Below are 16,356 nucleotides of genomic sequence, written 5' to 3'. Positions count from 1 at the left end.
CAGAATTGAAGTCATGGACCTGCTCACAAGTGTAATCATCCCTGATTTATAATGCTACTTCTCCTCCTTTCCCAGTCGGTCCATTTCTCTGAAATAGGATATACCCATGATTATATTCTAATCATGAGACTCATCCCACCAGATTTCAGTGATGCCTTTTATATCACATTTGCTTTGCCTTGTTAAGTGTTCAATCTATCATCTGACAGGTGTTCTCAATGAAGCTCAACAGCTTGTTTTACCTGGGAAGAATAAAGCACCAGGAAATTCAAACATTACTACTGCATACAACGGGGTCCCCAAAGTACGGCCCGGGGGCCAAATGTGGCCTCCTGAAGGCATTTATCCGGCCCGCCAGGCATGGCGGCGATGGCTCCATTCACGTGCAGTGGGGGCTCGAGGAAGAGGAGGAACCGGCCCCAACGGCTGTTGATTGCAGTTACATGATGGGACCCCCAAATCTCCATGAATTTTCTGACCCAGAGTTGGAAACCTTACATGTGGCAACGCCTGCTCCGCCCTTCCCTCTCAGCTACTCCATGTGTTGCTCTCAGGCTTTCTGTTCTGCCTCACTCCCATTGGCATCAGCCAGGCTGGCGAATCGCTCACTGGCTGCTAGGGAGGAAAGAACCCAGGAAGATACCTGATCCTGGGTTAGATGGAATGTTTCATTGGGAAAGTTCTGCTTTTTTTTTTTTCCAGGGGAAGGTATTCCACAGGCTCCCCAACAATATTTGGAGCCCACCCTGTACTTGACATACTTTGGTCACTGTTCTAAAAATAGACCATGACAGAAAGGCTGAAAGGTGAAATCAAACATTTTACAATCATTTGTGCATAGGGATTTGTTCATAGTTTTTTTTAGTCTGGCCCTCCAACACTCTGAGGGACAGTGAACTGGCCCCCTGTTTAAAAAGTTTGGGGACCCCTGGCATACAATATTACTCTTCTAACTGGCCTTCTGGGATTCCAGAACTATTCTATTATTTCACACTCCTCACTCTGGTTCACTGTGACCTTTCCCATCCCCTACAAAAATACTGTCCAAAGAACTGGGGAGGGGAGAGAGAGAGACAATAAAGAACTTACTTCCATCATCCAGGGGCCGTTTTTGTACTCCATAACCATAGACGGTGGGATCCACAAGTGGTGTGGAATTGTTCAAGTGGGGAATATCTCCAATTTTAGCAGCAATCTGTTAAAAACATTTTAATATGTTAGCATGGATATTATCATTTTTTTTATTATTATTATTATTATTTATTTAATTTGTATACCGCCTGATCCCCGAAGGGGATGTGTAGACTGATTGTGTAGACTGATTGTGAATTTGCCTATAGACACAGGGAGAAAAATAAATCATTGCACATGACATTTTTAGACCTTGAAAAAGCATTTGATCGAGTGCCACATGCACTTATATGGGAAGAACTCCAGTCACATGGTATTCCTGAAGAGTATGTCTGATGGGTACAATTATTGTAGTGTAAAGCCACCAGTCAAGTTCAGTGTTCAGCAGGAATTTCACCACCATTGATGTTTCACCATTGGCGTTCATCAGCGCTCAACACTTTCACTCTGCTATTTATTCTTTGCATGGATACAGTTACAGCAGATTTACAAATGCCACATCCTTGGACACTGCTTTATGCAGATTATGTGGCTCTTGCTAACCAATCACGCACAGCTCTTCAACAACAATCACTTGAGTGGAACAAATTTACTATGGTTAAATTTACATGGCTAAATTTACTATGGCTAAATTTACAAAAAACAGAATGAATGTGGCCCTCAAACAGATGGAACAATCCAAATTAACAGCCAGGACTTGAAGAAGACCACTGAATTTAAATATCCTGGATCCCTGGTCTTAGCAGATGATGATACCCTACCAGATGCTAGATCTAGAGTTAATGCAGCATGGATGAAGTGGCGGCAAATCACAGGAGTCCTGTGTGACAAAAGAATATGTGAACATCTGAAGGCAAAAGTGTACACCACAGTTATCCGCCCTGCGGCCCAATATCAGTGGTGGTGAACCTATGGCACGGGTGCCAGAGGTGGCACTCAGAGCCCTCTCTGTGGGCACGCGCAAACAGAGTTGTCCCCACCTCCCCACACACATCTAGGCTGGCCTGGGCTGCTGGGCTCGATTATTAGCATTAAACCTAAGACCTAGTTTTGGGGAAGCAGTGTAGGTAACCCTGTTACCGTATATACTCGTGTATAAGTCGACCCGCATATAAGTCGAGGCACTTAATTTTACCACAAAAAGCTGGGAAAACTTATTGACTCGCGTATAAGTCGAGGGTGGGAAATGCAGCAGCTACTGATAAATTTCAAGAATAAAAATAGATACCAATAAAATTACATTAATTGAGGCATCAGTAGGTTAAATGTTTTTGAATATTTATTTCAAAGAAAAACAGTAAACTAGCTCTGTAAGTGGAAAAGAGGGTCAACAAGAACAATATGGTCTCAACAATAACTTTAAAAGTACAAAAACCTTAGCTCAATCAGCAACCAAGCTAAAACACAAGAGTTAAAATCCTTCAAAACTGGATTCCTCATCATCATCTGTATGTCCAAATGTAACCCAACTTAGATTTTAAGAAGGATATTATCAGAAATGGAAAATCTACTATTAGCTTCCATTGTAAACAATGGGGGATGGGGCACCCCTTTGGGGATCAATAACCTTGGATCCCCTTACCCAAACTTCACCAAACCTGGCTGATATCATAAAGAGACTCTCCTGATGAGACCAGCCAGGTTTGGTGAAGTTTGGTTCAGAGGGTCCAAAGTTATGGACCCTCAAAAGGGTAGCCCCATCTACTAATAGCTCCCATTGAAAACAATGGGGAATCGGGGCACCTCCTTTGGGGGTCCATAACTTTGGACCCCCTGAACCAAACTTTACCAAACTTGGCTGGTATCATCTGGAGCGTCTTCTGAGGGTAGCCTGAAATTTTGGTGTCGCTAGCATAAAAACTGCGCCCCCTGCTGGCTGGCAAAGTAAAAACACAAACATTTTTAATGACCCGCATGTAAGTCGAGGGGAGCTTTTTCAGCATTAAAAATGTGCTGAAAAATTCGACTTATACATGAGTATATACGGTAAGCGCTGTTAAACCCCACTGATTTTCATGCAAAGAACTAAAGTACAATCCTTTACCTGGGAGTAAGCTCAGTTGCTGGCAATGGGGCTTGCTTCTGAGTAAATCCTCCTAGGGTCGTGATTCACCCGTTGGAACAGTTGCACGGTTGCTTAAAAGCAAAGCCACCGACTACCACCAAGCTTACTCCTGAGTAACGCACGCCTCGGAGCAAACCGTTTTTTCTAAACTAAACCCTCAGTATTCAGGTTAAATTGCAGTGTTGACACTCTGCGATAAATAAGTGGGTTCAGAACTGGGTCAGTAGTTTAATGGAATCAAGCACCAAGTACAAAAGGGTGAAACAGAATCAAGTCCAGAGTCCAAAGCAAGATCAAAACCAGATTCAGGCACCAGAAAGATGAACAGCGGCTTACAAGTCCATGCACAATGCTTCTGCCACAACACAGCTTGGCTTCCAACCCCTTTTTTAGCAAGTGTCCCACTCACCAATACTAACACTTCATGCAGCAGTGTTACAGCAGCCTGGCTTCTTGCAAAGACTTCTCATCAAGCCAGAGCTGCCAGCCTGCTGCTGCTTCTGCTTTGCAAACTAGCACGCAGCTTCCTTTGGCGACACTCTTGGGGCTCTGGGGACAAAGGGGGCGAGAGGGCTGGCAGGGCCTCCCCTGGTTTGGACCAAAGCTGTGCCCTCTTCCTCATCTGACTCCTCCTCCGAGGGGTCCCCAGACATGCTGGACTGGGCCACAACACACAAGTTCCTCAAGAGCCTGCAAGGGCATAGCCGAGCCCAAAGCTAGGCCACACTCAGGCAGACACGTGTTTATGTGAATCATCTCCTCTACATGGAGATGAGCAACACAGCCTGAGATCAGTGCAAATCCTGCAGCACGCACATGTGCAGGACGGTCCGCCGCATTCACGACTTTAAGAAAGCAGCAGCATTCCTTTTTGCTGGAGAGAGGGCTACCTTCTTCGGACAACAAGCTGCACGGCTGCCTCGTGGCCCAAAGGATTCCGCAAAGGCCCAGGAGCAGCACTGGTCTCTTGAATGGGACCCCAGAGTACATCTTAGAGCAGGGGTTTCAAACTCACTTGTCACAAGGGTCAGATATGACATAAATGTGACTTTGTCAGGCCCTGGGGGTGGGGCCGCCTTGGCTGTCCCCAGAATGGCACTGGGGGAGGGTGCCTGGACTGGCGAACCCACAAGGGGGTGGTTGCCTTGAAGGAGGGGCTTATCAGGCCTGCAAGCCAGCTGAGGCAAATTGGTAGCGAGCGAGCGAGCAGGGGTGGGTGGGGGAAATGCTTTAGCTGGCTCAGGGGTCTGATGAGCTCTTGACGGGTCCAGGTCCACCCTCCAGGTCACATGTTTGATTCTGCTGTCTTAGAAAGTTCTCTGCCTCTTTGCCTCAGTTTCCCATCTGTAACACAGAAGCAGCAACTGCTCAAAGCTACTGCGAGAATTACTGAAGTACAGATTAGACCAGTGGTGGTGAATCTTTGGCACTCCAGATGTTATGGACTACAATTCCCATCAGCCCCTGCCAGAATGGCCAATTGGGCTGATGGGAATTGAAGTCCATAACATCTGGAGTGCCAAAGGTTCACCACCACGGGATTAGACTGAAGAAGGTAATTTAGGCTCAAAAATGTGTCACTGCTCGTCTGCTAGAGTGCTGGTAACTCACAAAAGAACTGCCAACCGGTTACGTGGCTACCAACACAACTGCTCTGCAAGAAAAATAATTCCTCTCTCTGCAACAGAGCGTCATTAACCTGATCATAAGAAGTCATTAATACCTTTTCACTATCAGAAATATCGCTGCTAGGTGTACCATTTTCCACCAAAAGAACGAAGGACAGTCAGTCGTGCAGCGGAAGTAAAAATAGCATGCTTTTGAAGGTTAGAATAGTCCCAAATGTTTACGAGCATTAAAGAATAATTTTTAAGTGCAGCCTTGTCAAAGCCATCATTCTCTGAACTATTATACATGGTAGTTTAATAAAAGAGCATTTATATTGTCTGAAATGACTAGTGGTGAAACTTGCTTTTTCCAAATGGAGATATCCCTTACTGTGGAAAAAATGGCCGATGTAGCAGGATTTTCACATTTTGTGCCACAATTGTCAGAAGGTAAGAAAGATGAAGTTTTACAAAGAGTCTGTTGGAGTCAAGATGCAGGTGTATGTCAATGAATTGTTTCCAAGTGTCACATCGACACTATTTTGGAATCTGTCAAACAAACAAACAAAAAGACTACCAAATCATTCTATCACATGGTGAAAAAACCTTATGCGAAAGAAGCCTTTGGCAGCATTCAAAAACATACTGCTGAGACACATTCAAATGCTTGTGGATTTAAAGTGCCACTGGCGCTTTATGTATTTGTAATGACCACTTGCCAGTGAGAGTTATACTGATGATGTATATACATCTGAATATCTAAATATCCAAAAGAATACTGCCATAGAGTGCATTTGGTACATGGATGCAAGACTAAAAAGGAACTTGGCCCTTGGCTCATCATACAAGGGGCAGTTCATAACATAGTGGGGAAGATCTTCCACTTTGCTCCCCCAAATGCAAATTTGCTGCTCCAATAGTATCTGAGCATATCTGCCTTCCAAATACATTGTTGGCATTTATTGGAAGCGTAATGCTGCCAGAGCCCTTCTTATATTATATTGTGTTATGTCGACTAGATAAGAGGCTCTGCAGTGATCTTTTTTGATAAGACTATGTAATGGAGCAAACTTAGAATGTAAAATTGTTTCTCTGTCCACAAAATTGTCTCCTCTAAAAAGCCAGTCGCAGAGATCAAAATTAGTATTTGGTGAAAGCATGAGATCATCTGGGACTGTGTAGATGTACAGGATATTGTTTAAGGAGGTAGCATGTAATTTGGAATCTTTTTGTAAAATCTGTAGACTTTGGCTACCAAATGAAGTTGATTTTAAAGAGCTCTTTTTATTGCCAATTGAGCACGAACTTTAATGGAGGCCAAGCCAAGTTCTGCCCTGGGAAGAGCCACTGGTGCCCCCTCAGGGGGAGATGGGTTGTTACTGGGATGTTATGCTGTGCCAAGCTCTGTCTGCTATTTTGCTATGTTCCTCTCCTGCAGCTGCGTTATCTCTAATTTTGGGATGGAAGAACCGTTTCAGTGAATCTTGTTCTGTTTTGTTTCACATGTTGGGGGGGGGGGGACACTGTTGAATATTATCAAACTGTTCTGAGCTGACGCCTCAGAACAGGCTTCTGCCTTTTACCTGCCATCAGCAATAAAATCTTTGAACCTTCAAATGCTTCATTGTCTATGCAGGGGAGTTCTGACACTGCTGTTCTTTCAGAAAGTTTGATAAATGGGCTAACATCAGATAATTGTGTCAAGAAACCATTTTTTAAAAAAAAAACTCTTCAAGTGGTGGTAGTAGCAACCATGTCAATATATGGATGATGATCTTGTAACGGCTAATTTTTTTCATAAATGCTCATTTTCTAATGATGACTGTTGTATCAGGAGAAAAGGGTGGAGATACAGTCTGGCAAAGAAAATAAAGGGAAAATTAATCAACCTGGGTCTTTAGAAATTGTGGACCTCTATTTACCCATCCACAGGCTTCCAGGATGTACATAAAAATTATGACCTTTTACAAGATTTACTCTTAGAAGCAAATCGCACTGAAATCAACAAAACCTCTGGGAGAATGTGATTATGACTGAGCTGTTCTTTTCTATGGCTCCCCCCCCCCCCGCTTGTTCAGAGCATGTGCTGAAGACTCCACAAAAAACACAGAGTGGAACTCAACTGCAACTTTAGCCCTTTTTAGTCCCATGGATTTCAGTGAAAATGCTTCAACCTTTTCCTTTGAAAAAACGAGTACTTAAAAGCACTGAACTTTGACTGAATTGTACCCTCAAATTATATGTATAAAAACTTGAGTGGCAGCTTCTGCAACAGACTTTAAAAGCATATTGTCTGGTAAAGTACAAATAGTTATAAAAGTTACACCCTTTTCAAACTCTGCGGAGAACTCTCTTTGCTGTCACTTCAAATTGAATCGCAGAGGGCGGACAATTCAAAGCCAGACCCAACAAGTAACCCTGACTGTGTATTCATGCATAGAGAAGAGCAGCCAACCCTCAGCAACCAGGAATGTGTGGAAGAAACCTTGAGGTTAACCAGCATGTCTTCTGCACCCATCTACAGGGTAAAGAAGCTGAAGCGCACATCAGGCAGAGTTCTTGGGGAGTCATCCAAGAAATGTCCTTGTAAATCCGGGAAACCAATGTGAAGTGTGACAGCTTTTCTTGCTGCACAATTAGAGGTATTGAACATACCGGTAAGTATTTCTCCCGAAATGAACCACCAAAACAGAAAAAAAATACACAGTGATGTAAACAGTGACCTGAATCTGCCATATATTTCTCAAAGAAACACTGTGCCGCATTTTGAAAGACATTGGCTATACCTACAATCAGCACCTTGACAGACAAGCCTGGAATCATAGCTTGAAGGCACCAGTATCTGAGAAAAATTCACCAGTGTTGTTCAGAATGGAGAAAGACTTTTCTTTCTGGATGAGACTGTTTGAATACAGGGCACACAGTCTCAAAATGTTGGCAGGACCAAACTGTCAAGTCGGCTAAGGATGCATTCCTTTAAAGGGTTGTCTACAGGACTGAAAGAGCCATCTGGCAAGGGTAGTTGCTTGACCTGCACTCACTGTAGGAGCAAGGAAGGGTTGGTGGAGAACGCATTGCTTCTGTTTCAGTCAAAAGCTACAGACGATGACCATCAGGAAATGAATGGGGACAACTTCAAAAATGGTTTGGCGAGGTGCTGCCTAAACTGTCTCCAGAAAGTGTGACTGTGATGGATAACACCTCTTATCATTCTGCGAGGCGCAAGAAGATCCCAATAACCATGACCCCTGCGTTACAGATGGGGGCACTGAGACTGGTTTTGCCCAACACCAAGTAAATTTGTGACAGAGGAAAGGTTTGAACCACCAACTTTGCAGAACACAACCCATTTCCCCGGCTACTGAGTTACACCAGTTCTTGCTGTTAAGTTATGACCACCAGAACAAATTAACAGATTAGTCTATCCGTCTGGGGGAGGAGTCCAAGCAGGGTAAGAACTTCACGGCAAAGGAAGCTAAAAGCATGGTGCAGACAAACATTATGAGCTAAGAAAATGGTTGCTGGATCTTTGGCATAAGATTACCACTATGCTTCATTAAACCTGAGCAGTCTGGTATCTGGGATGCCTCCAGCCCTGAAGGGAAAGATTTATCACAGCAATAGTCAAACTAAGCCTTCTTCCATCCCAAAGCCCTTCTAGATGTTTACTCTACCACTTCCCCTCCCTCCACAGTATTCTCTGTGTGTCCCTTAAGCTAGGTGATCTCCGAATATCAGAGATGAACAGCAAACCATAGACATTTGTCTTGCTCAGTGTGTTTATGGGAACAAAGCCAATGCAAAATGTGTACAACACACTGAAAAGTAAGACTGGTCTTGTTTAAATTATCAGGGGGATTTTGGGGGTGGGGGTATGACTTGCTTAAGAGGACAATTTCTGCAGGGAGAGAAATGCAAGCAGCATAGTTTGGCAGGATAACCTGGACAAGGCTTTCTTGCTCATTCTTACTTATACAGTCTTATAACCATTTGAGGTGACAGTAAGTCCAGGATAGCATTTTTCTAATCTGAAACTCCCATACCACTTACACAGCACCAAAGAAGGCTCCCTTTTATCAGAGGCATGGTTGGAGCCCAGGAACAGCAGGGACCTTTTTGTAGTGGTCCCACACTGAGGAATTCCCTCCCAAGAGAGGCAACTGGATTAAAACTTTCCAGAGCAAACTGACCATTGTGGGGCAGGGGGAATGACTTTCCTCCAGAGATTAGTCTGGCTCCTTCCAGGATGGTCTGCATGCATGATGAAGGTGGAAATCTTTACCTATATGGACATGAATGTGGATGGAATGAAGCCAGGGATGAGGAGCAAACAGGCCTTCTGAAAGACACCCCCCCCCCCCCGCCCTGAAGCACACTGACTGTGATTGTTTGCTTCCCCAGAATGCTTGAGGAAAAGAAAGACTTCTAGAGGCTATTGTTCCTTTTAAGAATACGGTAAAATCCTTTGTCAAACACCTTGACTAAAATGTGGTACAAGGGGAGGGAGAGGTGAAGCCGAGTACAGTGGACTACCTATTTGACCAAGAAGATAGTGCCAAACGTTCTATGAAGCCAACCTGCCTATTCATAAGCAGCCAAAGCCGAAAAGATCAGTTCACTTTACCAACAATATTTAACATGGAATGAATAATGCATTTTTTGTTTTTTTAATAAGTTATCTGTTATTGCAGTGGCTCCCAACCTGGGGTATGAATACCCCTAGCAGTACACATCAAAGGATTTGGCAGTATGCAAAAAAGTTAAATAATGGGTTTAATAATATTAGGGAACAATTTTACAGAAATGTGTTGTCAAGGGGTATGTCAGTGAAAAGAGGGTGGGAACCACTTTGTTATTAGACTGACTCCCAAGAATCCACCTGTTAACTGCCACACTTCCCTCTAGTTTATTTTCTTTAAGAAAAAAAGCAACTAAGTAGAATTTTAAACAACAACAAAAATATAACAGTGTTTTTTGTACACATGAGATTTGGTAAAAAGTTCCCAAATATCTAAAAATAAGTATTTATGCAATTGTCATCCATATGCCATGAATTTGAATTGATAGAGTTGTAAAGTCCAAGAGACAGGCAGAAAGTTTAAAAGTACTTAAGCATCCTCCAAAATTAATAAATATTTGAATACAAAATTAATATGGGCAAAAGTTCTGAAAAACTGAATCACTGGACATGCCCAAAGCAGATATTTAAGTCATGCATCCTGTGAGTGAGTTACAATGACAACAGTTAGACACTCTCTCCAATATGCAAGTCAGGAGGAAGTGTCCTGCACCGCCAGGGTAAAGTGTCATCATTCGTGGCAAAGAAATCTGCAGCATCCACATTGGGCACCCAAGATTGAAACATTTTTTTTTGTTTTCTAAGTCACTGGGAGGGATCTAATTCTGTTTCCAGATAGCTGTGTGAGAATTGAATGCACGGGGGCGGGGGTGGGGGTTAATTGGATTTTAAGTTGCATGATTTCAAATTAGCCAATGAACAATTCCATATTTTACTAATTAGCAAATGCTACGAGGACTTTTGTTGGGCCAAGGCAGTGGGATATTGATGGTGGAAATAAATGCCACATAACCATTATACAGCACTCTTCTCTTTTCTCAGCTAAGTAGTGGGAAGCTATGCAGCTTGAATGCAATTTGCAATGGTTAGACTCCAGACTATTGCTCTGCTTAGGTCCTTGGGCCATGCGTGCCTTCTCTCCCCTCTACTACCGCCAGCATCTGCTCAGCAAACGCTTCAAATCCAGCTTATGTAACGCAATCTACTTGCCACAAGATAAGAAAACATGGGAGTGGGCAGAACAAGGTTGCTGGGGTTGGCGAAAGAAAATCTGCCAGTTAAACCTCCACAACAAGCCAGATCTTTTGTGGGAACCGTAAGCTTTGTTACTTGAGGACCCCAATTTCAACAGCCTCCACCCCACCTCCCTGCCTACATCCAACTGAGCAACAGCAGCGCTGTGCAGGCTATCGGCCTAGTGCGAAGTCAGCTAAGCCACTTACTCGGTGCCCTTTGCAGGGCAAGGAAGGGCATGCACACCAAGGTGTTGCAGACTGATGCCTTTTTCATTCACAGAATAGCATTCTATTCAAATGACTGCTGACTACTTGGTCTTGTTCAAGTATCATCAAATATTCCAGAGATTCCTCAGCCCATGCAGAAAGCCAGGACTGCAACAGAAAGAGTAAGGCAGCCACAAGCAGGAAAGCCAAATGCTTCTGTGGATTTGTGCATACCTTATAATACAGCTTATAATACAGTTGTCTAGAGCACACCTCCGGGCAGCTGTGGCCAGCCGGGCTGTCTGACAGTTGGGTGTCTCCCTCCTCTTGGGCGGGTGGGCAAAATCACCTGGAGGTTCCTGCTGCAGCTGCCCTCTGGAGAGCTGAGGTGAGCTGTTTTCCTTTTCTCTCCCTCCTTTTACAACAATGTGAGCGTGAGAAGTCAGGGCCGGCAGCAGGCCCCTTAACAGCCCTCTGCAGTGGCAAACTTCTCTGGACAAGGATACTGGAGGCTGGCAGGAGGGTCAGCAACACACCCAAGAGCAGCCATACGGGGCTGAAAGTTCTCCACTATTGTTTTCCTCTGTAGAAAAAATTTCTACCCTGCCTCATCCATGATGAGAAGGCCTGAAAGCCCCTAGAGAGCCCCAGACAAGGGCTCCTCTGGACCTCGCTCACACTGGACTCGGCCAAACATCTCAAGAACAACCTGCTAACAGGGGAATAGGGAGCTCCTTTGAAGCGGGAGCTCAGACGGCTACAGCGACTGTGGAGGAAGTCTCATGACGAAGGTGCCCAAACATCTTTTAGGATGTTTATGAAGGCCTATGCGATGGTGACGAAGAGGGCGAAGAGAGATTATTTCTCGTCCTCTCTCGCATCCGCAAGCTCCCACCCAGCCCAATTGTTTCGCATCATTCGGTCTCTTTCCTCCCTAAATGAGGGCTCTAAAATTCTCAATTGGCTCTTTGCTGTGAGGCATTTATGAGTTATTTGCGGATAAAGTCACGTCGCTCCACCATGACCTCCCTGCCACTCTTGATACCATTAGCGAACTGGAGGCTCCGTGGCCGTCTTCAGGTCGTTGTCTGGACCAGTTTTCCCTGCTTGCTGAGGCCGATGTTGACAGGGCCCTGGCTGCTGTTAGACCTACTACCTGTCCTCTGGATCTGTGCCTCTCTTGGCTGATTAAAGCTTGCCAGGAGGAGCTACGACCCCTCCTATTGAACATCATCAACTGCTCCCTTGAGCAAGGAGTGTTTCCTGGTGGGTTGAAGGAGGCAGTGGTCCGCCCACTCTTGAAAAGACCATCCTTAGATCCTGGTGATCTGGCCAATTACTGCCCCGTCTCGAATCTTTCATTTCTGGGGAAGGTAATTGAGAGAGTGGTGTTGGAACAGCTTCAGGGCTTCCTGGAGGACACATCGGCACTCAATCCCTTCCAGTCCGGCTTCTGTGCTGGGCATGGGACAGAGACTATCCTTGTCGCCGTCACAGACACACTCCGCATGCAGCTTGACCAAGGCGGATCGGTGCTGCTGGTATTATTGGACCTTACTGCAGCATTTGATATGGTCGATCATGACCTTTTGACCCACCACCTGGCCGCTGCTGGGGTGTGGGGCACTGTCCTTCAGTGGCTTGCCTCGTTTCTCCGGGGGCGGAGTCAGCAAGTGTGGTGCGGGGACCAGGCCTCCCAGCGGCGCCCGCTCTCTTGCAGTGTGCCTCAGGGAGTGCTGTTGTCCCCACTGTTATTTAACATCTACATGTGACCCCTTGCTCAGCTGGTGCAGAGTTTTGGGCTGATCTGTCATCAATATGCTGATGACACTCAGCTCATTCTGTTGGAGGGGGGGGGGGCAGCCACTGCCCCTGCGGCTCTACAGCATTGTTTGGAGGTGGTCACTGGGTGGTTAAGCAGAGCAAGTTAAAATTTAATCCAACGAAGACGGAGGTCCTTTGACTAGGCCGGGAAGGGGGAATTGGGGATTTTCAGCCGCCGGAGTTGGAAGGGGTCTCTTTGGCTTTGACCTCTTCGGCTCGCAACCTGGGTGTCCACCTGGATTCATCTCTTTCAATGGAGACCCAGGTGGCACATGTAACCCGGGTTGCTTTCTTCCATCTCTGCCAAGCCCAGCGGCTGGCCCCCTATCTCTCCCAGGTTGACCTGGCCACTTTAATCCATGCGACAGTCACCGCCAGACTGTAACTCTACGCGGCCTTCCCTTGCGGCTGATCCGGAAATTGAAGCTGGTCCAGAATGCGGCAGCCCGCCTTCTTGTGGGAGGTTCAGTCAGGGATCATATCACCCCTGTGCTTTGCCACCTGCACTGGCTCCCAGGAAAATTCCGGATCGTCTTCAAGGTGCTGGTATTGACCTCTAAGGCCCTCCATAGCCTGGGGCCCTTATATCTTCGAGACCACCTTACCCCATATGTCCCAACTTGACCCCTCTGTTCAGTGGAGGCAAACTTGTTGGTGATCCCCTGCCCCTCTATGATGCGACTAGCCTCCACCAGGGCCAGGGCTTTTATGGCCCTGGCTCCTGCCTGGTAGAACGCTCTTTCTCCAGCTGTTAGGACCCTGCGGGACCTTGCAGAGTTCCACAGGGCCTGCAAAACTGAGCTGTTCCACTGGTTTTTTTTGGGGGGGGGGCTGACTGCTGAGCTGCTGCTCCTTCCTGATGCCCAAGTACCATCTGTTTCTCTTTGGCTGTCTGCCGGTCCCCTCCCAGGATTAGAACTGGATGCCATTCACCATATTGTGAGTGGATTGTATCGCTACTACTGGTTTTATTGATTTATGTATTTTAATGATATTATTCAATGTTTTTTGTATTTACTGTCTGTACACCGCTCTGAGCCCTTTGGGGTATTATAATACTGATAACACTAATAAACTAATAACGCTAACAACAACAACAACACATTACAACTTCCTAGGCCTCTGGGTGAGGCTCAAATTGTAATGAAGGCCAACAACCAGCTAAAGATCTGGCAGCTGTGAAATCTACAATAATAATAATCATCATCATCATCATCATCATCATCATCATCATCCTCCCTGATTTTAGCTGCCCAAGAGCAAGCTATTAGAACGAATTCGATCAAGGCCAAAATCGAAAAATCCTCAGATGATGCAAAATGCAGATTGTGCAAAGAAGCTGACGAAACTGTAGATCATGTCCTCAGCTGCTGCAAAAAGATTGCCCAGACTGAGTACAAACAGAGACACAACTCAGTGGCCAAGATGATCCACTGGAATTTATGCAAGAATTACAACATAGGAACAGCTAAAAACTGGTGGGAACATTGTCCAGAGAAAGTAATGGAAAATGAGAAGGTCAAGATCCTGTGGGACTTTCGAATCCAAACGATTCGAAACCAGACATCACCGTGATAGAGGACAAGAAAGTGACCATCATCGACACAGCAGTCCCCGGTAACAGCAGGGTCATTGAAAAAGAACACGAGAAGGTCACTAGATACCGCGATTTGAAAATCGAGCTTCAGCATCTATGGCACAAACCAGCTGAGGTCGTCCCAGTGGTAATTGGCACGCTGGGCGCCATCCCAAAAAACACTAGGGCAGCACTTGAAACATCTTCGAATTGACAAAATTAGCAATGGTCAAATTCAGAAGGCAGCCCTGCTGGGATCCGCACGAATACTACGCCGATACATTACAACTTCCTAGGCCTCTGGGTGAGGCTCAAATTGTAATGAAGGCCAACAACCAGCTAAAGATCTGGCAGCTGTGAAATCTACAACAATAATAATAATAAACCTCTTGCGCATAATCACATGATTTACCTGGCTCCAGAGGTCTTCCCCACAACTCCCTCTCCCTACACAGGCCTACAAGGACTGCTAGTGAAGGAGGTAGCATGTGATAAATTACTAAGAGCCAAATTTAGAAAGCTCCGGCAACTGCGGATGGCACCGCTATCGATTCCTGTACTCGTATTTTGGTGATGCTCCCAAGAATCCACCGTGGCATAGCACTGGGGCCCGTCCGAAGACCACCGTTGAAACTGGGACTATACCGGGGATTGGGAGGGGTATCCGTACCAGCTTCCGATTGGAACCCCCAGATCCCGGACCAGCAGCTGCACCTGAGATGCCCCGGGGAGCCACCGGTGGGCACGACGTCCTGCGTTCAGATGAAGAGGAATCCGAAGAAAGCCTGCATTCCCATCCGGATCTATTCCCTCTCCCATCGCCGAAGAGAGCTGGGATGAGGAAGTGGGCGACTGCGAGATATGCCCAAAGAAGCATGTAAGGCCCGTGAGCGCCAGCTATGGGAAGAGGAGCGAGAGCAGCTGCAGCAAGGCGTGAAAACCTGCAAAGGGCCGGGAACAGCGGCGCAAAGAAATCCAACTTCCGAATTGGACCCGTGCCAAAGGCGGCGCTGCAACGGCAATATGTGCAGAACCTATCAGTCCATGATAAAGGTCCTGGAACACTCCAAACTGGACTTACAGCGTCCAATAGCGAGCGTTCAGACGCCTAATCGCGATATGCATAAAGTGAACTAACTGCAGCTGTTCAGCAGAGACGAATTGGCCAAACTGGAGCGAGAGAAAGCAGCTTTGCATGCGCGCAGGATACATTGACTTCGCAAGGAGGAGAGCTGGCCGCCTTGGAGAGGGAACTGAAGAAGCAGCAGAACAGAACACCCCAAGCTGGAGTCCCTACGCTGTCACTGGGTACAGCCCGGCGCCAGAGGCGGCGCTGCTGGGTCCTGCCACCTTCAAAGGACCCGGCTCCCACCCAGAACACCAGCTGGCACCGGCGTTGGTACCTCCACCTCCACCGATTCCGGCCCCCCTGCGCCGCTGCCTCAACCCTCTTGCGCAACCCCGCCGCCCCAGCGGGCGCCAAGGGCGATGGAGAGAGGAGTATTACAGACCTCCAATACCTGCACCCGTTTTACGATGGGACCCGGCTTCCAAACCCTTCCCTACGTTCATCACTGCAACTCGGATGCCCACATGGAGGGACTATGGGCGATTTATATACCCGGTCTGAACTAGCGAAAAAAATCACGGGACATCCGGCTCCGTCCTGGATGGTGAAGCGGCAGCCGACTGGTTCAATGACTCTTTTGAACCTGCAAGATGAAGATACTTTGCGCCGCGGTGCCTGCGTTCCTCCAAGCCTTAAAGGGGCTGCGGCTTCCAAGATCCGGGTGCTGAAAATGAAGCTATCCGCACCATCAAATCTATTCCAGCAAGGCAACCCGGCTTCGTTTGCAGGAATTTGCCCGATGAATTTCGATGCGGCGGCTGCTGGAACTCCCTCCTGAGTGGCCTGGCGCATGAAGAGAATGTGAATACTTCTCGGATGCTGTCGGCTGGCGGCAAGCTGCGTGAAAGCGGTGTTTTTTAATTGAGGATCCCCGCACTATTGCTGATTGGATCCGAATTGGGATCCCCAGGTGGCGTCTCGTTTGGAATGCGGCTTTCGTGCGAGGGCCCATGCGCCCAAAACCCGCCACTACAACCACCGCTGCGACCACCAAGCCAAGCCC

At 46.6% G+C, this 16,356-nt stretch overlaps 1 protein-coding gene across 4 annotated transcripts in view; it reads right to left on the bottom strand.

Annotated features, from left to right (window-relative positions):
* FUBP3 (far upstream element binding protein 3) overlaps positions 1-16,356 on the bottom strand; it is a 107,269-nt gene that overhangs the window by 75,842 nt on the left and 15,071 nt on the right. For all 4 annotated transcript variants that reach the window (XM_048512533.1, XM_048512535.1, XM_048512534.1 and 1 more), the window contains exon 2: positions 1,090-1,195. In XM_048512533.1, the coding sequence (XP_048368490.1) occupies positions 1,090-1,195 (106 nt within the window). The remainder of the gene's footprint in view (positions 1-1,089; positions 1,196-16,356) is intronic.

Source organism: Sphaerodactylus townsendi, linkage group LG12 (genome assembly GCF_021028975.2).
Source record: "Sphaerodactylus townsendi isolate TG3544 linkage group LG12, MPM_Stown_v2.3, whole genome shotgun sequence".
NCBI classification, from domain to species: Eukaryota; Metazoa; Chordata; class Lepidosauria; order Squamata; family Sphaerodactylidae; genus Sphaerodactylus; species Sphaerodactylus townsendi.
Note: the sequence above shows the minus strand (reverse complement) of the source record. Positions and strands in the feature narration are given on the sequence as shown.